The 24,826-nt window shown below is 44.0% G+C and overlaps 2 protein-coding genes across 22 annotated transcripts in view; both read left to right on the plus strand.

Annotated features, from left to right (window-relative positions):
* The first annotated feature begins 899 nt into the window (after positions 1-899).
* Positions 900-8,318, plus strand: LOC306794058 (poly(U)-binding-splicing factor PUF60-like). The gene is made up of 11 exons (XM_079291928.1): positions 900-963; positions 1,823-1,918; positions 2,503-2,592; positions 3,057-3,107; positions 4,001-4,162; positions 4,270-4,362; positions 5,523-5,736; positions 5,822-6,054; positions 6,608-6,722; positions 7,346-7,593; positions 7,682-8,318. The coding sequence occupies exons 1-11, from the start codon at positions 943-945 to the stop codon at positions 7,979-7,981; spliced, it is 1,623 nt and encodes a 540-aa protein (XP_079148054.1). The 5' UTR covers positions 900-942; the 3' UTR covers positions 7,982-8,318.
* A 1,144-nt stretch (positions 8,319-9,462) lies between these two features.
* The window catches only part of scrib (scribble planar cell polarity protein), a 50,312-nt gene continuing 34,948 nt past the window's right edge, over positions 9,463-24,826 (plus strand). For all 21 annotated transcript variants that reach the window (XM_079292223.1, XM_079292243.1, XM_079292227.1 and 18 more), the window contains exon 1: positions 9,463-10,394. In XM_079292223.1, coding sequence (XP_079148349.1) covers positions 10,236-10,394 — 159 coding nt within the window. In that variant the 5' untranslated portion in view covers positions 9,463-10,235. The remainder of the gene's footprint in view (positions 10,395-24,826) is intronic.

Below are 24,826 nucleotides of genomic sequence, written 5' to 3' on the forward strand. Positions count from 1 at the left end.
ACATTTCCTCACTTCTACTCTTCTAGTCACGGTTGCAATGTCAGAGCTATATTCACTGTTGTCAAATTTAGCAAATGGTACAATAGATCTAGATGTTTTTAAAGTCAGAATAAATTTAGAGGCAGGTGTGGAAAAGAGTCCATCAACAATAATAAGATGTAGTTTTGGACTATTTGAGTTAAATGTTATCAGACAGAAGTCAATTTTATATCAGAGTTTTAAAGTGTGCAACAGACAGGAATTTGTAAAGCACACGAAACAAACAAAAAGTTGTTTGTTCAACATACTTGGAGCTGAAAGCAAATTGCAAAAATATATGGTTTTGATTGACTTTCAAATGATCAGTTTATTCGGTCTGTTGCAGGAATATAATCAAACTAACTAAAAAGAATCACAAGACCAAGAGTTATATTTTAGATTGGGTAACATATCCCATATAATTCTTGCACTATGTAGTGTAGCTGTAACCTTGGTTTAAATATTATCTATCATTAAAAAAATAAAATTGTAGGAAAGAACAGAAGCCTTTTGTATCAATGAAGATATTGCATTGGATTATTGTTTTGCAATTATATATGTATAATGTATTGTTCCTTAACAAATAAACATGAAATTATATAAAATAATGTTTGATTGACAGCTTCCAAAATGTGTAACTAAATGTGACTATATGGTGGAGGAACCATCGAGATAAAACATTTGATCAACACATTCCCAATCAGGTCACATAATTTACCTTTAGTAATTTAGTAATTTAATCAGTTGAGTCACAATAACATGTTTTTAACATATCTAACCACGAGGTTCATAATACATTTAGAGATTATAGTCAACGCTTCCACATCCTCGCGACGGTTTCCGCGATCGCGATACTTTCCATTGAAAACTTGAAGATCTCGCGAGAACTTAATAGTGCGGGCCTCTCCAAAGACGGTGTGCTTCATGGCGGTTACGGAGACTGCGGTAAATATATTCCCTGATAAAAAAAGAAAAGAAAAGCACATTACATTTTTTCAGCTACACTGGTGGTTGCGTAAGTAATTAGTGATGTTTTGCATAACTTAACTTGTAGAAAATATCCTGTAATTTGACAGTATAAAAGAAAATACTGCTTCACGCGCCATAGTAATGGATGCCAAACGTTAGCTCGCTCATTGCTAGCAGCAAAGAGCTAAATAGAAACCAGGCCTCGCTGATGATATAACAGCTAATGTTCTTTATAATAAGTATGCAGCTACGGTCACTTAGGTGTAACGGAAAGTAGTAGTAGTTAATGTCCATATCGACTTAAGATATGACGTTACACGTATATTTAACCGTAGCCCTTTGTTGCTACTTAACCTAGCACGTTAAGACCACCATCATTAGCATCAAGCTAACGTTAGCTGACTTAAAATATTAAGGACACACGGGCTGGCTATGTAAAGATTGCAATGTAAATAATAAATAATGCTAGCTGCTGCCTGTTTCTCTTATTGTTATAGTCTGAAGGCATTTTTTATTTCCCCATAGAATTTGTTGAATTGTTAAAGCTTCCCCCATCAGTCCTCTTCTTTCCTGCCTCAGTCTGGTGGACCCAGCCATTAGCGGGTTGTGTAGGTAAGGAGTTCGTCAGGTCCTGGTTTAAATCCGGATGTTTGTCCTGTATATGCTAAGCTTATTTAATTATAACCTGTGCTGTGTGAGGTGATGTGACTTCTATTTGCATTTAACGTTACTGGGAAATTGTAGTTTTAATGTATATACAGGCAGGTTTTAATGCTCCAGAGTTTCTGAGTTTTTTTTATTGTGTTTTTGTCTTAATTAATTACTGTTTCTGTAGGGAGGTGAAGCTCTGACGATGGAGAATGGACAGGGCACAGGCTCCAAGCTCGGCCTGCCGCCTCTCACCCCAGAGCAGCAGGAGGCACTTCAGAGGGTAGGAAACCTAAATGTACCTTAAGTGACATTATAATTGCCAGTGTACGTTTGTAACATATATCTAAATCATCCTGTTTACACGCATGATCGGGCTAGAGGACTTAAGAAACCTGATTTCTCCTGGATAAAGCAAATTTCTTTTCCAGGTCGTGTGACTGTGTGTTTTATCAGCTTGTTACTTGTATACATGTGCCCTGACTCGATGTGCATATAATCACAGTACAATGGGACTGTCTCAATGTGGGATCCCTTTTTTTAAAATTCAATTATTCTTAAAATTACTTTAGTTGCTTTTTGCTATTGTTAACAGCTGACATGTGAGGTAAGGTCTCATTTAAATGTTGGACAATCATTGATATTTTTCCTCATACTGGATGCTCACAGAGTTGCTTCTTTTGTCTTTTGGACGTCACTTAAAAATATGAATTAAGATATTGCTGGACAAAAAGGCTGCAGGAATAAAAAGTGACGTATAAATGTACTGATAAAGTGTTTGTCAATGTTTCGTCTTCGTAATCATTTTATAACGGGTATTTGTTCATATGAGTAACTTGATATGTAATGGCTTTTCCTCTTTTCCAGGCGAAGAAGTATGCCATGGAACAAAGCATTAAGAGTGTGTTGGTGAAGCAAACCATCGCCCATCAGCAACAGCAGCTCACCAACCTGCAGGTGAGATGTGTGAAATGTTTTGGTACCAAGTTTGTAATGCGTGTGTTGTCTGAGTCTTGATTCTAGGCAGAATATCTTAGTGTTTTGCTACATGAGTAATTCAGACATCGCTTGACTCAGAAGTCTGTTTTGTTAAAGCTCTCTTGGAAGTCTTGCGCCCTTCTTCCCAATGCTGTGAAAAACACCACAGCTGGAGAACAGTTGATTTTGCCTCTGCTCTTTTTCAAGAAGGCCTTAATTGTCATGTTAAATGCTTTGCACTTTTATAGGGGGCTTGTCTATTCTTTATTGCTGTGGTGATTTGTGATGTAACTCCCCAAACTGTGTTTTAGAAGGTGGTTTTGAATATGTGTTAGCCTTACCACTCCTGTCTATCTAGCTAAGCAATGATACTTTTGAAAAAGCAACGCTACAGGATTCCTAACCTACTTTTCAGCACTTTTTCCATCTTTACTGTCTTTCAGATGGCAGCAGTCACAATGGGCTTTGGAGATCCTCTCTCACCTTTACAATCGGTCAATAGATTATTCAAATTATTTTTCTGTGCGCATACCAAGGAAAAGGACTGTTACCCTTCTTTACTGGTTGCTTTAGCAGCAATCCCTGCCCCCATATCTAACCAAGGAATGCATATTTAGTAAAAAACCTTCTACTGCCAGTGTACCTGTGACCATATCAGTAATTATCTTTGAGATCAATGACTGCTGTTAACCGTAGAATCACTTGTTACTTTAAAACAGAAAGTTCTTGGCATGGGACAAAAGAGGGATAGCAATCCCTTTTTAATGGACCAACATGAGAGAATTGCTGTAACGGGGATCTTTTTGGCCACCTCAAAGTCAAGTTTCTCTGTCTGATCAGGTCAACTTTCCAATATGTCATGAATCAGGCACATGTTCTATTTAGTTGGTAATGTAATGAAATACCAGAGGCAGACTTACTTAAAGGCATCAGTGAAAAGCACAGCACAACTCTGGGTGGTTAAACCATCCCGAGTTTGAAATGCTTTAATCGCGGATTTCGTTTGAAATCCACGGTTACTTTTTGTTACCTTACTTGCATCTCTGGACTACAGGTCAGTTACTGAAGCCAAATATTTGTGAGGGCTGTGCATGCCAATCACTTCAGTGTGTTTTACTCCATATGTTTGTTCAGTAGTGACAGAATATACGTCATAATGTAATTACAAGTGACATCCATATTTTATAACTGTTATACATGTTAGTAGTTCTGTCCATTGATTACAGTATCCCATTATTACCCTATTTACCCGCCCAGACCCCCTAACTTGGACATGACCTTAACTATTTTGGGGGGGAAGCAAGTACAGTAGAATAGACATTTATTATTGTTTGTCTTCCTTTCTTTCACTCTAATGCTAATCATGTGTTGTTTTCCTGGTTGGCAGGTGGCAGCTCAGCGGCAGCGTGCCCTAGCCATCATGTGTCGGGTGTATGTGGGCTCCATATACTATGAGCTCGGTGAGGACACCATCAGACAGGCCTTTGCCCCCTTTGGCCCAATCAAGAGCATTGACATGTCTTGGGATTCTGTCACAATGAAACACAAGGTCAGTGTATTTTAAGTGTTGAACATGTTGTAAATGCTGAAGATTACACATAATGCTGACTTTCATCTTGTGTATGTTCTGTTCTTACATTTTGTGTGACTGTGCAGGGGTTTGCCTTTGTGGAGTATGACGTGCCAGAGGCTGCTCAGCTGGCTCTGGAGCAGATGAACTCAGTAATGCTGGGGGGGCGAAACATTAAGGTATGTTGTCTGGAGATGTGAGTACCTCCTAAAGATGTTAAGTACACATGGACAACGGAAAACAATGTAATATCTCACATTTTATTCATATTTTTGATGGAATTTGTTAATTACCTGCTTTTGTGATACTTCCCATATGTGACTCATTTCTCTCTTTTGCTTTTCTGTGTTTTGTTGATTTCCAGGTGCGTGTGTATGTCTGGGTGTATGTTTAGAATACTGTCTGTTTGTGTTGTGCTTCCATGATGTCATCAAAGCTATTTTAGTGACCAGTTCCAGTAGGATGCCCAGCGGCGCATGGCGTCGCTCTGTGTCCATGGTGTGCTGATGATGGGCTGCGCCTGGTTGGTGTTGCTTGGCCGCCCCATCTGTAGTACAGATCCCAGTCGCACTTAGATGCTCGTCTTGGATAGGGAGAGGAAGTGGTCAGGGTGCGTTAGAAGTAGCATGAATAACTTGATGCGGTCTGCTGTCGGTTTGCCACCAGCTCAGCCAGTCACACCGTGCATGCACAGTGTGACTGGCTGAGCTGGTGGTCGTTGTAAAAAATAACGCGGCAGTTCTCTGCTTGATAGTTGCGCAATTATTTCCAAAATAGCTCAATATTTACATTGTAAACGAAGTTATAATTAGTACTACATATATAGAAAGTTGTATTTGTCACTTTGTAATGAAAGCTGACAATTTTTACATAACTCATCAAGAATCACATTTGTATTACAGTAGTTCAATTCATAATCAGCTGATGGACATCCCTAAGAACTGTTGTTTGACAGACCGGCTGGTTTTTAATTGTTGGTTATTTAAATAAGAGAGGGCTCTGAAAAAGTAAGTGATCTTCACAGAACTCAGGTTTTGAAAATATGTGATCTTAAATAAGTTTACAGAGTATTTTGCACCTGGTGGCCAGTGTAGGAATGATAGAATGAAAGGCACTAAATGCTCTATCAGATGCGTGTAATAATAGACATGCACATATGCAAAACCACAGAATACTTGCCAGGATAGCGTTATGATTGTAGGAGGCTTTGACTGAACTCGTGGCGGTCGAAAGTTAGCGCTGCAGGGATATGGAATTTCGCGATAGTGCGTTCTTGGTTGGTACAGAAAATAAAACACAACCATACTCAGTAGCCCTGCTGGTATGATCTGTGCTATAGGTTGGGCGGCCAAGTAACATCGGTCAGGCGCAACCCATCATTGACCAGCTGGCAGAGGAGGCGCGCGCCTTTAATCGGATCTACGTGGCGTCGGTCCACCCGGACCTCTCAGACGACGACATCAAGAGTGTGTTTGAGGCCTTCGGAAGGATCAAGTCTTGCACGTTAGCCAGAGACCCTACCACAGGGCGACACAGAGGCTTTGGCTTCATTGGTGAGCTGGAGGGCCCTCATTCGCTCGCTCTCTTTGTGTTGCCCTTGCTCCGCTGTTTACTGCCACTACTATTATTCACTTACAGAGTATGAAAAGCCTCAGTCCGCCCTGGACGCTGTGTCGTCTATGAACCTCTTTGACCTGGGGGGTCAGTACCTACGGGTGGGCAAAGCAGTGACCCCGCCCATGCCCCTACTGACCCCCACGACCCCCGGTGGTCTGCCGCCTGCTGCAGCTGTGGCCGCAGCGGCAGCCACTGCTAAGATAACGGCCCAGGCAAGTATGAATCCCTTCCAAAGGGATTTAATGGCCTTCCAGGTAAATATAACCCAGATCTAGCTAGAAATTACACCAAAAGCACAGATGATATGGGCATAAGATTGTTTATAAATTGCAGGATCACATAAACAAACGGTTGCCCTGACACAGTGTCAATTTAGCAGCCCTGAAAAATTAGACATTCTGGGCGTGAACCTTTTTTATCAAGTTTAATGTGAATCTGAAGTTATTGTCCTTTATGTCTAGTGTACATTATATAGTAATATATGTGATAAAAGCTTCCCTCATGCACTGCCAAGTCTTCTTTCTTAGTTAGCAACAGTCTCAATGATAAACCAGACCGTTGTGTTCCTCCTCTGTGTCATGATTGAAATGTTTTCCACACGTCACTGCTGTATATGTATGACTTGCTAAGTTCAGTCCATGATTTCGTAAGTGAATCTGTATTGAGGTAAAGTCGGGGACCTTGATTCTCACTACAGACACGGTCGAGCTCACTCTGTGCCATGCTGTGTGATCGTTGACTGTGCTGCCTTGTGCTGTGCTCTGTGTGTTTCCCTTACCTAATGCCTACGGCCCCCCCTCTCTTAAGGAGGCTGTAGCCGGCGCTTCAGTCCTGGGGGCGTTAGCTGCGCCCCAACTTCTCAGTCAGCAAATGGGAATACCTCAGGCTGTCATGGCTGCCCAAGCTCCAGGGGTCATCACAGGTGTGTACCAAGACATGAGTGAGTGCTCGTTTTAATAAAAGTAAGTGGTTTTCAACATGATGAATTGACAGGTTTTAGGTTTTTAGTTGGTCATGATCATCACTGTAATAAATCTAGACTGTAAATCAGGGCTGGATGTAAACACAACCTCCTTCATGGAAGCATTACGTCGTGAGTTTAGCTCAATGCTAACCTCTAGAGTTAAAGCGCCATCTTTGTTCTAGTTCCTTAAAATGTAAGTAAATGGTGATATTTAAAGACAGCATTGTCAAACTGTTGCAAACCCTGAAGGCACTGAATGGTTTCTGTCTTACAAAATGAGGATCCACCTTGGTCTGGATTCCAGAAACGGTATCTTGCCAGATGACTGAATACTGCAATTTTGGTGCTCGTGGACAAATCATTGCAGGAGATGAAAACTTATAGGATTGGTTTGTCATAACTCACTGTAATGGTATCAAGTTGCAAACTATAAATAAAACATTTGATCAACAGGATGAAACTTGAGCTGTAGTGAGTGTGGTGGATTATCAGGTCAAAGTAGCACATTAATAGATGACTAGTTAATTTTTCTTGTTTATTTGCACACTTGATGTGACTGCATGTCTGTCTATCCCATAAAGGTGTGACTCCAGTGCGTCCTCCCATACCAGTGCTCCCCCAGGTTGGTCTAGTGAACCCTGTGCTCGCATCTCCTCCGGTCCTGTCGAATCAAGTCGGTGGCTCCAACCAACAAGAGAGGAAAGAGGAGAAGGAGGAGATGCTGCAGGACGGTACAGGGCAGGAGATGTTGAGCGACCAAGAACACATGAGCATCTCAGGCAGCAGTGCCCGACACATGGTGATGCAGAAACTGCTTAGAAAATCAGAGGTGAGGCTTGGGATGAAGGTAACAGTCTTGATGACAGCTTTTATTTGCTCGGTTTTATTATCACAATATTTGGTTTTTGAAATTCCAGTCCACGGTGATGGTGCTTCGAAATATGGTCGGACCAGAGGACATCGATGACGACCTGGAGGGCGAGGTGACGGAGGAGTGCGGGAAGTTTGGCGCCGTCAACAGAGTCATCATCTACCAAGAGAAGCAAGGAGAAGAAGAGGATGCCGATATCATTGTCAAAATTTTTGTAGAGTTTTCCATGGCCTCCGAGATGAACAAAGCCATCCAGGCCCTCAACGACCGGTGGTTCGGAGGTCGCAAAGTGGTCGCAGAGGTGTACGACCAAGACCGGTTCAACAGCAGTGACCTCTCTGCATAGTGTGTCTGAAAAAGTTTACCAGCGTCCATCCCTGTACCCGTCACTAGCTAGAGATACGGGCCTCTGAAAATTGTAATTATGTTTATTTCTTTTTTTAAAAGTTGCTGTTGATATTAATGTCAAAAAGCCCCATTCATTAGAAATATTTACCCGTTTATCTGTGAAGACTCCTTTTTGTTTTTTTCGTTTGTTTTTTTTGGTGCAAGTTCCACATTTTTGTAATCTAATCTTGTAACACATTTGTTTTCCTGTTAAACTCCTTTTTATCCTTTCATGAAGTTACCGGGACACGTAAACACTTTCTTTCTACAATTAAAAGTTACTGTTTGTCCACAAACGGTGTGATACTTCTCTTTTTTTTTTTCTCTTTTTTTTTTAAATAAAGAAATGGTTATGACTAAAGAATCCTTTCGTCTGTATGTGTCGGAAACATGCTTGTGTGTTCTGGTTGTGGAATCTAGTATTTGATTCGTAAGTAAAACCTACTGAAATACCACTGCTTTAGATGTGACTACAAGGTGAACAACTTATCAAACTGTATAATAACCCTTTCAGACATGAAGCAGATTATTTTTATTACCGATCAGCGAAGACAATCTTGTCTGTATTTTAGTCATTGTTGGTGCTCAACCTAAATACAGTTATCCTGTGTTTACCATAGTTTTTAACCTGTAGAATTTAATACAATGGGGTTTTCTAATTAGTTTTTCTCTGCAGTAGCACAACATTAAATATGTCTTCAATGAGTTTAGGGAGAGAATACCCAGGTGGAAGTTTGACAAATCTATGCATTGAATACTGCTTTGCTAAGAAACATGATTTTTAAACATGCTCAACAGTAAAGCAATATTTAAGTAATCAAAATCCGATGACCACTGCACATTTTTTGTTCACTTTCGTGCTCCGACTCACTGGACCCGGATGCAAATCCTCAAAAATCCTCCATTTCTGGTGATTCGGTGAATAAACATTTAATGTTTGAAGTGACTAAAATATTCGACCTTAAGGCATCTTATGGAAAAGACACTTATTATGGCTGTATTTTATCATTTTCTAACTAACTCACGGGTATGAGATTTAAAGGCTTTACCGGTTCTGTTTCTGTTGTAAAATAACTAAGAAAATCTGAGGCATTTTTTTGTTTCTTATTTCTATTTTTTGATTATATATTTTTAATTTTTAATGTTAATTTATTAAAAAAATGTTATTTATTATTTTATAGATATATTTTAATTAATTTTTTCAATTAATTTTTCTATTTTTCTATTTTTTTACCAGCTGGTGGCGGTAATTCACCAATTCACCGCCAATAAACCTAAAAAAATAAGAAAAATAACTATCCACCGCTAGATGGCGCTAGAAAGCAACACAACCTGCTCCAGAGGTAGTAACCGTTAACCGTGAGGTCTCTGCTGCTCTGGATCAAAGTTAGCCCCGCCCCCTCACACGACGGACCGGCCTGCCTCGGCTCATCGAGAGGACAGAGATGCGCGGCTGTTGCTGAAGCGCCTGCTCTCTTATTTTGTACCTACCGTCGCATAGTTTCACCGGGCAGTTTATTTAACGTTTACTGGGATGTCGCTACTATGCACGTTTGACCGGTTAACAAGACGTTCTGCGCACTACAAAGGCGGTTCAGTCAGCGACTAGCCGACGTTAGCTCATAGTAACTAGCATGCTAACAACACACAACCGGTGAGGACGCGAGCACATCCGAGCGCAGCCATACTCCGGGTTAATCTCCGCCGACTCGCTCCGTTGGTTACGTGAGGTGTTTAGTGGTAGTTATATATCTGTAACCTAAGCGGCCACCACTCATGACTAGGCCAACTGAAGCACCGTTTAATGATTAATAGTTGGATCGTTGGTTGCATGTTTCTCATACAAGGATGTGGTGGTAGGTAGCAAAACAAGCTAACTAGTCTCTGTGAAGAAGTGAGGAAACACTTCAGCCAAGCGGGAGTTCTCTCTTTTGTTGTTGTTGTTAATTGTAATTGCGAGGTGGATGACGCAGCCTGACAATCCTTGCATTGAAACTGGGAATATCGCTAAACAGGTCGAAGGGATTATTTTTGGTGTCTCTTAAGTGGATTTCGGCCTCCCGTTCAGGATCGTCGTGGGAACACTGAGTGTTTTTGACATTGAGTGAGAGCCCACACTCCCCACGATAAAGACTACATCTCTCTCTCTCCCGCCGACCTTCATTCACCCTCCGATGCGGGGTTTTCAGTAGCAACCGGCAACCAAATCGGTCATGCTGAAGTGTATCCCCCTGTGGCGATGCAACCGCCACGTCGAGTCGGTGGACAAGCGACATTGCAACTTGCAGACGGTCCCCGACGAGGTGTTCCGCTACAGCCGGAGCCTGGAAGAGCTTCTCCTCGATGCCAACCAACTCAAAGAGCTGCCAAAGGTATGCACAGTTTACACACCGAAGAATGCCTCCTCTGTGTCAAAAAGCAATGTGTATCATGGCCCTCTGACAAGTTGCTATTCTACCCACACATGCACATAATTGGTGTTTAATTCATTTGAAAAGCAAAGGTTAGTTAAGGGTGAAATAGGTTGCATGATGTCACCTGCTCAGGTACTTCCTTTTCAGAAAGTACCTGCTTCCTTGGAAATTGGGTTGGTCCTGCCCTGCAGTGCTGTAACAGTGTTATACACTGATGGCAGATACAGTGGTTTTGCACATCAGCAATGTCTTAAAACGACTAATCAGCTCCAAAAACTAAGTCACAACTCGGTAATACAGTTAATCTTTGCGTGCTAGTGTATCTCCATGAAGGCTGAAGGCTTAATGAACTTGTATGAAGTGAAATGGACCAGGATGATGGGGGTTGTCCAGGCTGCAGGGTGGGAGAGATGAATGTTCAGAGGGACGACCACAACAGCTGGCAACACAACATGTTGCCTTTAGTAAGGCCGTCACTGGCCAGTTTGGATTGGACTCAGTGTGGGAAGGCATGCGTGGAATGAATCGCACCGCCGTCCCCACCCACACACCCACTATGTGAAATATGAGAATAAAGTCCTCTTTGCGTGGCCAGAGAGTTTATTGTAAGGGGAGCGGGATTGTTGTCGGTTTGTCTCCAGAGATGTGGAACAAAGCACTCGCTTGGTCGACTCTCCTTGTTTTATTCAGTTCGAGGCATTGTTCATAATCAGAACAAGGGTCTGACTGTGTGAGTTTGTCTGAATACACTGGTCAGTAGACATTGTCAGACTCTCACGTTTCGTGGCGTTGGCTTACTTATAATAGGGGCGAGTGACACCTTCACTAATGGAGACTGTTAACAGGACGAGGTCAACAGAGGACTGCCTGTTGCCTTCTGGTAAACACAAACAATGTCGTTTTTTAACCCCTCTTCAGTGTAGTTATGTCCGTTTCTCGGCTCAAAACCTGAAGCCTACTCTGCCTGACGAGGCTTACTTTCAGACTCTGATCTTCCTCCACTTAGTTCATACCTGTCGGATATCCGCAGTGTACCTGGTGCACGGCCCCTGAAAATGCTGAGTGACAGATGCACCCGAATATTCCGCTAACTCCACACAGTCTCCGTGTGGTGCTGGCTTCAAACCCGGGAGACATAAATGCGCGGTGACAGAGTGTCTCGTGTGGTCCTTGGTGAATGCGTAGCGTGCAGACACAAAGCATACGGGGACCCTCTCTCTGGTCCTCAGAGTCAGCGGGGCTTCAGCGCGAGAGGTCAGGCCCACGATGAATGGCATTACCACAATGAACTCATAACTGAGTGATGGTCTGAGAGTCTTCATGCATTTGTGTGCGCTCTCCCCGTCACTGTATATTCAAGTCAGAGGAGTCTGTGGGCTGACTTGTCGGTCTGTTTTTTCGGTGTCAATCTGTCATTTTTGCTCAGCAGTTCATCCCATATATGGCATGACACACTGCCAATACGATGTTTTTAAATTGATAACGATCGATAAAGCGATCGTGCTGCGTGGTGGTGTTTCGTGTTGGCTGCTGCTGTGGGTGGATAGTTGGAGATCCTATTGCTTTGGGGGTTTAACAAAGTGAACAGATGGAGATTTAGATGCCCTGATGGTTTCTTAAGTTTGCTGTGACTCACCCCCACCGCACTGCCCAGCAATCTTAGATTATACTCTCTGCGGTAATATGTCTCAATTTTCCACATAGACTATTTTAGGTTTGTAAAAAACACTTTAGAATGAGTGTTTTTGTCTGATTTTTAGGGCGAGATTGTATCCAGGCAGTGATTATACTACATGAAATAGTAGCATTAAGTATGACTTATCTGTATGGAATGAGTTTAGAGAAACCTTTTAAGCAGGCAGCTGCTCAGGAATTCCCCTCATGTCCACACACCCTTAGCCCTTAATGCTGTATCGCAGCTCTGCTTTCTGATTACACAAAAACTGATCTCAGATAGTCTGCAATGCGTCTTTAGTTTTTGAGTTTTAATGTAGTTTTACTATAAAGGAGCCATGTTTATATTTGAAACATCAGAGCAGAAGCGGAGAGTGAGCTGGTTGAGCAAGTTCTTCCTGTCAATTATTGATGAATTGCTAGTGTGGTTAGAAGTGCATTCCTCACAATCAAATCTGTGTTTCCCTGAACGTGTTCTGTGTTTTCAGCGATCTCAACTTCTCTCTGCTGACCCTGCCTCAAAGATCAGGTTGGAGAAGAGGGAACTATCTTTTTTTTAAGCCATTCTCAAAGTCCCATGACGGGTTACAAAGAAGTCCATTCACAAGTCTGATTGCCTCGTATCCAATGTCACGGCTCTGTGTTTGTGTCCTGTGTGTGCTGCACTGCCCTTGACCAGGCGTACATTAAGTCTGCAGGCGTATCATGAATCAAATGGTCACTTTTAGGAGCCGTTGTGGGTCAGTTACACCTGCTGGGCTGCAGGTGCCAACCCAAAAATGTCTCTCACCCTCGTACATGTACGCCGAGAATATTTACGTTTAGTTTTTTTCCGTTGTTGAAATAGGGAACAAATGCCTGATGGGTGTTTCCCTCATCAGACTTTGCAAAACAGGTTTCATGCCTGTTGCTCCCGGTGCGATTACCTAATAGGACCTTCCAGGTACACTCGATGCGTGACCGACTTCCTGCCTCAACACTTGAGGCAACCAGAAATATGAGAACTGTTGCATCCAATATCTGGGCTGTGAGGAAATCTATTACCGCTATCATATCATATCACATCTTTGAATGCCCAGTGTTTTAAATACAGTCACTCTACTAGGAGGTCAGGAAGTATATGTTTGTGATAAATAGAAAAGATGACAATGTAATCTTTTTAATCCTCCGCTGTGTGTGTGTGCTAACAGATCTGTGGCTAAAGGGCAGATTAGGGATTCACCCGGCCATGAAAATGCCCCTCAGCACCTCAGATATGACCCCCTCATACACTCCAGTGCGTCTCAGTGTGCGCTTCCTCTGGGATCTGCTACTCCGCCATGTGGGCCTCTTTTGGAGCACATCAACGCACCGATAAAAATCTGAGTGCTTTTCTCTCGAGTTCCTTGTGTATGTTCCGCCTCGGGTCAAGAGAAACCCAAATGAAGCCCCTTCACTCTGCTCTGGCTGAATGTAAATGAGTCCGCCATTGTTTACCCAAGCTTGAAGAGTCAAGTGTTGTATTTTAGGTCTTTGTTTCATTCGTCTTTATTAGTATCTCAAGGGAGATTAAATGGCTCAGTCGAATTGAAAACGAATGGTGTTCCACCCATCGACTAATCCTAGTGAAGGTGTGAGAGAAATGCTTCCTGTTTGGGCTTTAAAGCCAGAAGTTTGGTGATCACAGGACATCTAGGACACATATATATATACACTTCACACTGTGTCCTTACAGTGTACTTGTGAGTTCCCCGTTTGTCTCTCCCTAGCGAGTAGCTGAACCAGGCTAGGACCAAAGATAAATTACACCTGCCTTCTCTGCGGTAAAACCACATCGTTACTCTGGTGCAGCTCTTTTCTCTTTCCTTCCTCCTCCTTCCTGCTTTGGTAAAGCGCGGTGAAGCCGGAGATAGTATTGCTCACAGAGTGTAAATTACATCTTAAGGAGGATTTGTTGTCAATGTTTTGTGTTCATGTATTCGGCAAGACTATAAGATCTCCTCTGTTTTTGGCTGGAAATGGCTCCACCCTGATTGTACCGGACTGCATCCTTGAGAAAAACAGAAGTAGAGTTGTTCTTTAAACTTTTGAAATCAGGCCCCTCCCCCTTGACCGAAAAGTGATCCAGAGCTGGTGAGGCCACGGAGAAAACGGCAATGTGAGAGATTTCTTTTTGATGCAAAAGCACATTCAGCAGGTTTCTTTGTCTGAGCTGATGACCAGCTGGTCTCACATCCTGCCTGCCGCCCCCCCCCCCCCCCCCAATCTGGTGGGACAGAGGGGTAATGGGAGGTGTGTGTGTGTGTGTGTGTGTGAGAGAGTGAGTATGTAATAGTATTAGTGGGGGGTGTATTTCATTCCGGAGATGGATTAACAGGAGAAGTGATCATGGAGCTGAGCTGATCCCCGGCCCTCTGGGGCTCTAGGTGGATCCAACCATGAACACCAGAGTCAGGCCTGACATGCAGTGTCAGGTGTTTGGTCACGGAGCAAACAGCCGGCCCCATAGGAGACGTCTGCACCTAGATGGATCCTCTGCTTTGTCCTCTCTGACACACATACACACATCCTCCCTCCTTCCCTTCCCTTTCTCTTTGAGAAATCACGTGTTTCTTTCTGGGAAATGGCAGCCGTGTTAACTGGGTTATGTCAACCCTCCAATGCAAAACACATCACCGCAGCATGGATAATTATTTGCAGTATGTTCAAGTTAATATGTCTATATACTATGTATAGTATTCAGGCCTTGCTTGATGCATCTCATCTACAGTAAACGATTCCGTAGTTTTACTTTCGGCAGCGTGATTTGGACCCAACGCCGTTAAACTCACGCGGCCGTTAGTCACCACCCTCCCATGCAGCGTGTCGGCCGCAAAGGTAAACAAGACGGCAAAGCCCCGGTGAATAATTGATGGCTGGGGTGGTTGTGGCAGCTGTTTGCCATTGGGGAGAGTCTGTGGGTGCTATGCTGCAGCACCGTGATAGGACAGGAGCTTTGTTGGCTACAGGCAGTAAGTACACAAAGACAAGATGTGCAAGGTGACTCCTTTTTTTAGCTTTTTTTTTAACGCTGTCCCCATTTCTCTTTTCTTGCCCCATTGTGTTATGTGTTGATTTCATCCTCTCAAGCAGCCGGTGTTTAGAAACCTCAGATGTTACGGAAGCAGGGAACGGCACACTTTAATCTTTAAACTAAAATGCAAAGCAAGCAACTTTAGTTCTTATCAGATTTCACATCAGCTAAATTATCCTGTGGGGCATTAAGCAGCAAATTAAGTTTTCTACCTACTACTATCTACTCAGAACTACATAATACTGCAAAGGGTTTGTCCTGAAAAACAGTAAGATTTGCTACCTGTCAGTAAGGCTTGGTAAACACAGACGCATGTTGTAATCACCCAGCACAAGGTTGGTTATTTCCATCCTGTTGCTCTCGAACTGTACTGCCAGATGTTTATTCTGCTTGAGTCAACTGTCTGTTGCATTCGCACATTTTTAACAGGTTATGTTTAGGCCACAGATTGAAGTCTCTTTGTATTGGTTGACTTCAGAAATGATGTTTCTTTAATATAAGATGCTCTTCCTGAACCGTTTGATCACGCAGGAGCTCAGGAACTACACTTCCTGTCACACAAATGATCCCTTTGATGCTAATCTGTGAGGGTGCTGATGTCCCTCCCTGTGAAGGGGAAAGGTCAGCCGGGATGGCATTAAACCAACCACAAACAAATGCTGCCCTTCATCTGCTGGCCACACACTGCCACGGAAGGCCTCTATCTATCACCCTGAACGCTGACGGCCTCCCTCAGCCTCTGTGTACCTGTGGCTTTGAATGGGTCACCGTCCCACACCTCCAGCTCGCTCATCTCCATCCAGGGTACTTGCTATATTTAGACAAAGAAGCCACGTTTAACCACTTAACCACAAGTTCTGTCTTAATACGTATTCAGCAATAGGATTGGGAGATTTCACCAATTAGTAACCGCTTCATCTGCACAACAGCTACCACAACAGAGCGGCTCTGCTTTTACGTGTGTTTTGAAACAGGTGGCCAGTTTAAAAGGACTTCTCTGCATCAGGACGCACACACAGCACTGTTCTCAGTCTGATGTGTTGACGCCGTGTTTTTCTTTGTTGATTCTGCTTTTGTTGGGAGCGTCTCTGCGAGCAGGAAGTGGGAATAATCAAGTGAGCCGTGGAATGCCCTGTTTTGAGTGAGACCATCTCCACTCTGGGTCTTGTTTCTTGGCATAAAAACAGGAGGTTTGAGAACAAAATTGGCGGATGTTTTGTTGTTGTTTACTCCCTCCTAGTACAGCAGTGTTTCTGCCTCTCCCATACACACACACGACAGTGTCTCCTGACTGATAGAGTTTACGATAACTAACGTAAAGCACCTTGTTTCTCTGTAATCCTACAAGATGTGGCACCAACCCGTGAAGGAATGTTAAGCCCAAGAGCTCTAGAGTCATGATAAAGGAGTACAGTGATCCACAGTGTCCACTACTGTGGCGGCCGTGTCTACACCTCTTGAGCACTCTTCACTTGTCTCACGCTATCTCACCGTCTGGCATCTACGCGGCACAAAAAAGAAAAGTCGTCCATCTTGACCATGAACTAATCTGGGAAAATATCTAAAATATGTAATCAATGATACTTTATTGTGGTTGTTTTGAAAGATTTTTTAAGGCAGCTGCCCCGCTGAGCTCAGTGTTTCAAGTTTCCCGTCACTAAAGTTATCATTGACTAAATAATCATTTCCAACTTATCTAAATTGCTTTGTTGTCTTCCTCTCCTCCTCATTGATCACACTATTGGTTTTGCCATCAGCCAGAATCACTGAATGTTATAGAAGTGATGTTTGAAGTGCTGTGTCTTTTTGCTGAATATGCTGCTGGATCTTCAGCTGTAACTTCACAGTGTTTTAGATGAGTGTGTTTTACAGCCAGTGTGCTGACTCACGGTGCCCACAGATAAATCCACCCGGTGCTCATTTAGTTGTTTTATTCATTTCATCAGATTTTTCTTCACCGCCACTGTGAAATGACATCATGTACATGGAATAAATTACTTTGATTCTGGCAGAGCCTTGTGTATCTTAAAATCAATTTTTTTTTTCCTGTAACGTGACATGCCGATTTTGATATGAAGACCAAGATCTTGTGATTTATATATTTAATTCAAGTTTTATATATGCAGTGTGAAAGTGAAAGCAGTTTTCTGTCAATTTGAAGAAAGCAATCTAGTTTTAAAGATGATCAATAATAGTAATTTCCACCACATTCCTGTAGCCCTGACAGAACTGACAGATATACTGTATATGAAATGTGGAACTGTTGTCCTCAAACAACACAGCTGCATAACAGTACAGAGAAAACATTGGGACTCCATGTGAACGTCTCCGGGCCAGTGTATTGTTTATGTTACTGAAAATGTAAAGGAGTCTGGGCCATCTTGTGAATATGTTTTGGCCTCGGCACTGAACGGTTTCCTCTGCTTTTTCTTGTGTTGACGTCTGCTTTTTGAGTCGGTTGACAACACAACAGCTGAATCTGATGAGTGATTGAGCGAGCGCTGATAGATGGAGCATTGTTTCTAGTGAAAGGGCAGTTATTTTAACTCGAGGAATTGCATCAGATCACAATGCGACTCTTTGTGTTCATTGTCTTTGCCACCAGGCAGCTTTCTAATAATATTTCTTCCATCGCTGTTGCGTAAGAGTTCAGCCAAAACATCACAACCATATTTAGGCTCCAGGAGATAAAATACAGCAAATGTAAACTTCTAGTCTTTAACTTAAGAAACATTTACTCTGGTTTTGATCGCCTTAATTTGGCATTTTAGGCAACTTTGCCATAGCTTTATCTTAATCATGGTTTTGCTTCACTATGAAACATTTTGGGGGAAAAGTGCGAGGCTTGGTGTGCTTTGTGTAATTTACCCAGCAGAGCTGTGTGTGCACTGCAGCACGTGACATCTGAGGAAATGCAGGCATGCCTGGAATCTGCAGGAGCTTACCCTGCCCTCTCTCACACACACACACACACACACACACACACACACACACACACACACAGACACACAGACACACAGACACACACACACACACACGCACGCACACACACTTGAACTTACACATTCCTGTTGGTGAAGCCCACACACAGACCCTATACTTGGACAAACACTAAAGCATGCATGATACGCACGTCTTGCTTCAGTGGAATTCTCAAGCTAATCAAAGCTTAATTTAAGTCTCCCCGTGTTAAATATTACACGACTCATTCCAACAGTGTTTTAATTAAGATGGGCCGTGAACCTCTGGGACCTGAAACACAAATGGGAAAACTGAGAAGGAGCTCAGCTGAAGGAATGTAGAGCCGTGTTCATTTTGGTCCTAGCCCGGCTTGGTTACTGTCGTCTATCGTGGTTATTTACATACAAACACAGTTCAAATGATAAGGAAATAAATGATGGTGTTTTTACTTTAAGTAAACATTTTTTTGGCACATTAGTAGTTTTAGTTATGTATCATAAGCTGTGTTAGGAAGTTAAACGGGTCATAATTCCCTCTCTAATATAAACGTATTTATTCAAGTTTCTTTCCAAAAACTACATTTTACAAGATTACATTTTGTACACATCATGATAGCAGTATGATTTAACTTGATACCCATTTTTACTTGTTGGAGCTTAAACGCACCATACTGTATTTTGGTGCACAACTCCCCCTTTTTAGTTGTCATTGTTACCCTGCTAAAGCCGCCATCACAGTGTGTGTTTGTGTTTTCATGACTTGGCTGCTCGTGTGTGTTGCATTCGCCGCCGCTCGACAATCTGTCGGCTCTTTTGGTGTCTGGTAAGGTCAAGGACGAGTACAGCTTGAGCCTGCATGCGTGTTTGGTTGCACCCGGTCACTTCATCCTGTTGTTAGACGAGGAACATGGCATGCTGGCAGAGGTACAACATGTGCTCTAAAGTACGGTGTGATTCTCCTCATGTGCAGGTTCCCCCTGTCGTGTATTTTTAGATCTGCTATCACAAACCAGGTTCATGACGTCAGGCATGTACAAGAGTTTCAAACAGCTATTGGGGCTCAGCAGCATGTGCCTGCCTGTGGGCTTTGTGGTTTGGATGTTCCTGGCCTTGATCCGCTCCGGAGCCGTGCAGACAACTCTGTAATTATGCCGTCTCCGTGACACATTAATGGGGGTTGTACAGTTGTAGTAACGGCATCCTTGTCTTCTGCCTTGTATTGTGGCTAAGCATTTGTTCTTATAAGTGTTCTTCTGGCTTAATAAAGCAACAACAAAAGAAATCACATGACTACAGACGTAAAGCCAGATTACATTGCAGTAATGTTCCCGTGTTTGTGATGACACGGTGCAGATGTTCACTTGTATTTCATCTTCAACATGTCGCACAGATGCAGAGCGAGAGAGAGAGTAGACCTGCTGGTCTCAGAGCCACACTTTGAAAAAGTTACAGCTGCAAAGCAGAGACACTATTTTTCCACAGGGGCTGGGACGCTATCGGTGAACTACATACAGTATAACAACGGTGACTTTGTGCTGCTCGCTTCACGGTCTCGGTCATGTTGTACCGCCATGTTTCTACAGCAGCCATCAAATCCTACCCATTGGTACGTCCATCGCTGTCCATTTCCACGTCGGGTTCAAACATTCCTGAGAGGGAAATATGAACACAGAGAGCAGTTTGAAGCCTGCTGCGAGAGGAAGAAATGCTGAGACGGTTACTGGAAAACAATAAGACACCGAGCCTCATGATCCAGTGGGAGGGAGGCCACAACCTGGACACATACAATGCATCGATTGTACCGAGGCTGCTCGTGCACTCACAACACACACACAAGCACTTCCAGTCCTTTTTAAGGTGTAATACTTGATGGTAAAATATATTAAGGAGCTACATGCATATCTTCTCTCTATTTACGCTGAGCCAAGCAGCTACAGATCCAAAGTGCTCCTCTTGTGATCACATTATGTGTTGACAGTATACTATATACATTGTATATGCCTGAGGCCCCGGTAGCCATGTTGGTTCCCCTGCAGCACAGCCTCACTGTGGGACAAACGGAGAGCTGGCAGGCAGGGAGCACATACCGGATCCAGCCCATCCAGGAAAGAGCCAAACGTCCTCTGTGGACTATAAACAATGGGGCTTTGGGTTTTGTCTCATGTTTGTGGGAACACGGAGAGAGAATGGGAGAGCATGTGATGAAGTCCGGGACAGGGAGGGGGGGGGAGGTGGAAGGCCTCCTCTACAGTTTCATTCCTGCTGTGTGAGAGCATAGCGGGAGCTTCCTTGTCTGCTAATGTGTTAGCGAACAAGTGTTGCTAACAAGCCTCGGGGCCATCGCTCTGTGGTCAGGTCACCTGCACTATCAGTCATCATTTGAATTTCCAGGCAGTGTTGGTGTAAAGTCTGCTGCACCTTCTTTTGAGGCCTTTTTAGATTTGGTCCTCCTAACATGGTCATTTCCTCTCGCAGATTTCCAACAATCTATTGATTTTCTAGCGTGATTGGTTTGTGGAAGATGGGCTTCATGAAACCTGAAACGGAGGCAAACTGCAGGCGGGTGTCTGAGCTCAAGTTCAAGGCTTTCAGCCTGGCTGCTGCTTTGAATTTGGTTTTGGATTGCAAATCTGTGCTTCGTACTCTGTGCTTCCTCTCTTTCTCTCTGCGTGTGTCGGTGTCTCCAGAATGGTGGTGCCAGCTTTTCGATCACCCTGATGGTTTTAGTAACGAAAGTAGTGATTAGCCCTCCAGTCTGCAACACTGGAAGGATTACTGGTCTATTTTAAAAACGCTTTACCAAGTATTGACCATGCTTAGTTCCAACAAGAGTGCCGCAGTATTTAACGTATTTACAGCAAAAAAAAACTGAATAAAGTATCTGTGAGTGTAAGAGCCTCTGAGCCACACAGCACCATGTCCACCTGTTCTCTCTCTCTCAGCCCTCTGGAGTCCACATCAACATGTGTGATATAGGCTTTCTATTTATTTAAAAGTGTGCGTTGACATGGTGTATACAGCTGTCAAATAGGAATCTATAAGTATTCCAGGTTGAATTCAGCCAGGAGCAACTGAAACATAATAGTGTTGTGCCAACTAAACAAATGTCATCCGCATACCCAGGAGGCAAGAGGGTGGGGGGTGTCACTCTGGTTGTTTATTAACCATGTTTAAGTTTATTGGCACTCACAGTCGCTGAGTGGAAACATTATATACGGCTGTACTGTATGTTTAGGTATTTTGGAAGTGTTTAGTAGAGGGTAGAGGGTTCCCTCACGTACATACAATCATAAACACACATACACAAACTGTGTACATGAATCCATTCCTCACCGACTCTGTCCTGACTCATCCTCACTTTGAAAAAAAAACATGGCAGCACAGCGAAGCACAGGATGTCCATAGGGCAGACAGAACAAGAGCACTATCTATGCCAGCATGATCATAACCACTAGTTGCCTCAGGTGCTACAAGTGTAGTAGTAGAGGATGCAAGTTCAGTGTCCGTACTTTATAATACACAACATTAGGGTTCATTAAGAGCCTGTACAATATAAAATGGCTGCTTTTCCTTCAGAGGTGAAGGCCTGCTAATGTGTGGTGGTGGGCTCAGACATCTCTTGGCTCGAGTCTCGGCTGTGTTTGCTCCTGGCACAGATCAAAGCCACCGGGACAGGTGGAGGTGATGGGAGTTAGCTTTGTTGTCACTCATACCGGCTTAGCCCCGCCCCTTCTCGCTGTGTGGCCTGTTGAGGCACTGGAGCCAGATAAGGGAAGTCACAGCTGAAAGCGCAACTTAAGTGAAACACTCACACACGCACACATGCACAATGACGTACAGACACAATTACCTGGCCACACAAAGACATCTGCACCCACACGCCTACTGCTGTGCCTTGTGGTCTGTGTGCGAGCATGTTTGATTGATGCTATTCGTAAACCGGTGCAATTCAGCGGTGCGGTGCTGGTGTGTTTCGTGGATGCTGTGGTTATTTCTGTCTCACATATACAACAGGGTGTGTGGGAGACGGTGGGTGAGGGCAGAGGAAGTGGGACGGTTGCATCGTCGGCCTCATGTGTTTGGGCTTTATTCATCTATTAGAGAGAAGGCCAGTGAGTCAGTGTAGATAATGTGTTGGTCAGTGGCTGAGGTCTCTGTCCCCGTTAGTGTCCAGAGCTCTGTGGGAATCCATTGTTTACCCTCTATTCTTCATTAATAATCCTCCGTCACTCCCTTTCTCTCGGCTCTCTCCTCTCTCCTTCGCACACAATCTTCCTTTTCTTCTCCCCACTCCCTTTCTCCATCCTTCTTAGTCATTCCTGCTTTTTGTTATCCTTTTGCAACATTCCTCTTTCAAGTCTTCGTCCTTCCATTTCCAGCCCCTTTCTCTTCTCCGCGGTGCCCTTTTCGGACAATGGAGGAATCCCCTGACCGGGCTGCCGGGGGGGGGGGGGGTCATCGAGAGCTGGCCTGTGACTGACGGCCCGGTGTGGGGGAAGGGAAGAGGATCAGTTAGGGTCTCATTCATGTGTAGAAGTTTTGGGAACTTTGGGATTCAAACTGTGGCCTACAGGGGGAGGGGACGCTCTGGCCAATCAGCAGTTACTTCATTAGCATTTGGCGTTGAAATGTCTGAGCGTGCAATGTTGCTGGTGCTTTCGCTTGTAGCTTCACGTGACTCTGAGCCGAAGATATTAAGTTCAGAACGAGGAGGAAGAGTGATTCTACCTCGTGTCTGTGCCCACTCATGTACCGAGTTTATACCACAACAATAACCGCAGCTATCTTTAGGAAAGCAGTGTGCAGTAATGAGGCTCGCCATTCGAGTGGCCGAACAAGTTACTCAGTCAACCAAATCCTCTCCGCTTTTTATTTCCCCGGACACTGAAAGAGTCCAGGCCAGCACAAAAGCATGTGCTCCCCCCCCCCCCCGTCTCACCCCTCTCTCTCTTTGAGCCCCTCACCCCACCAGTAGTGTGCACACAGTGTGTGTAGTTTGTGTGCATTGTGCGGGAATTTATATTTGCAAGAGGGGGGACATGCAGACTAGGCAGACGGGGCAGATTTGGCACAAGATTAGGAGGCTCTGGAATGGGTGAATGTGGCTTCCACTCACAGAGGAAAGGAGGTGTGTGAGAGTATCAGACATACGGGGTGATCGGGTAAATGGTAGATTGACTTCCTCTTCTCTTTTTTTTTTTTTGAACATTTTGAATAAATGCCTCTGTAGGCGAGCAGAGACCTGCTTAAGTTGGTTCAGACGTTTTTGTTTTAGATAGTGTGCCCTCGTCTCTGCCGAAGTTATACCAGAAGTCTTTTAGACAATGAACCTGGCCTTCGGTTAATGCATTAGGGAAAACATGCAGTGTCTGGGGTTTCTCTACGGCCTCCTGCACACTGTGTGTGTGTGTGTGTCTGCTCTGTCTGTAGTCTGATTGCATGATTGGAGAGAAACCGTAAGCTAAATGGAGTCACTTGACTGGAACACTGCAGCCTCTGTGAACATCAGGCTTTGGCTCACTTCACCTACAGTTTACTCACATGTGTCACAAACATACACACTTTGCTTCTCTGATATCTGGATATGCTGCTCTTTCCCCTCGACACGCACACATGCTGCTGAGTACTCTGTAAATAGTGGTGTGTGTGCTGATGTGTAGACCTACAGCACAGGATCCTCTCTCCTGTCCTGGGACAAACACACACATACTGCACACGCATACAAATCACACATCCTGAGGCACATTAACAGCAGCGTGTAGCGTGTCTTATGCGGAGTCTCGCACACACAGACACACACACGCACTGCTCTCGGTCACAGGTCGCTCATGGGCGACGAGGCTCCAGTCACTGTGTAATAATGGGGGACGTCTCAAAGTGCCCACACCACAGAACTCATTTCACACCAGCTTGAGTTGGTCACATTGTGGATGTTACACAGACCAGATCCTCCGCGGTGTTATCAGAGTCCAAAGGAATATGTGCAGATGTGGCAGTTCTCATAGATGCCGTACCCACCATTAATGTTATTTATCTACGCTAACGCTGTTTTTAAAAAGAGACGAAGACTTTCCTACCATACGTATCAATAGTTCCCAGATGGCTAATGCTGATTGCTAGTTTTAATGCTTGCTTTTCTCTGATTGTTTGGTTGTAAACTGAAACATGCTGACAGTCTGAGTAAATAACACTGGTATATAGTATTCTGCTGTGGTGACTGGTATCCTGTGTGATACTGTAATGCTGCGTTCACACCGGTCGCGTTGATTTTTTGATACAGCTCGATGAAATCCACGGAGCTCCTCTGAACAATATTATGAACCAGACATGACGGCGTTTGGCATTCCGACGTTTGAGGGACCTCCACAACACGTACAAAGCAGCAATTGTCCTTATTCCTTTCACGGTTGAAAGTGGAAAGAAATGACGGCCAGGTGAACGGCTTCCAGTCGATAAACCACGCCCCCTCTCCGGCGCCATGCGATTTTGCGGCGTTTGGTGTGAACACGACCGGCGGCGCGTTGGACGCGATTTTGCAGTGCGTCAAAAAATCAACGCGACCGGTGTGAACGCAGCGTTAGTGGTCTTAAGACCCCACACTGCCCTCTGCTGACATGGCTATCATTTATCTAGCTCCTACCTCCTCTCTGTTCCACCGTACTGTATCCTCCTGTTCACAGCTTCACTCCCTTCCTTAAGCAAAC

Source organism: Melanostigma gelatinosum (assembly GCF_949748355.1).
Source record: "Melanostigma gelatinosum genome assembly, chromosome: 20".
In the NCBI taxonomy this organism is placed as follows: Eukaryota; Metazoa; Chordata; class Actinopteri; order Perciformes; family Zoarcidae; genus Melanostigma; species Melanostigma gelatinosum.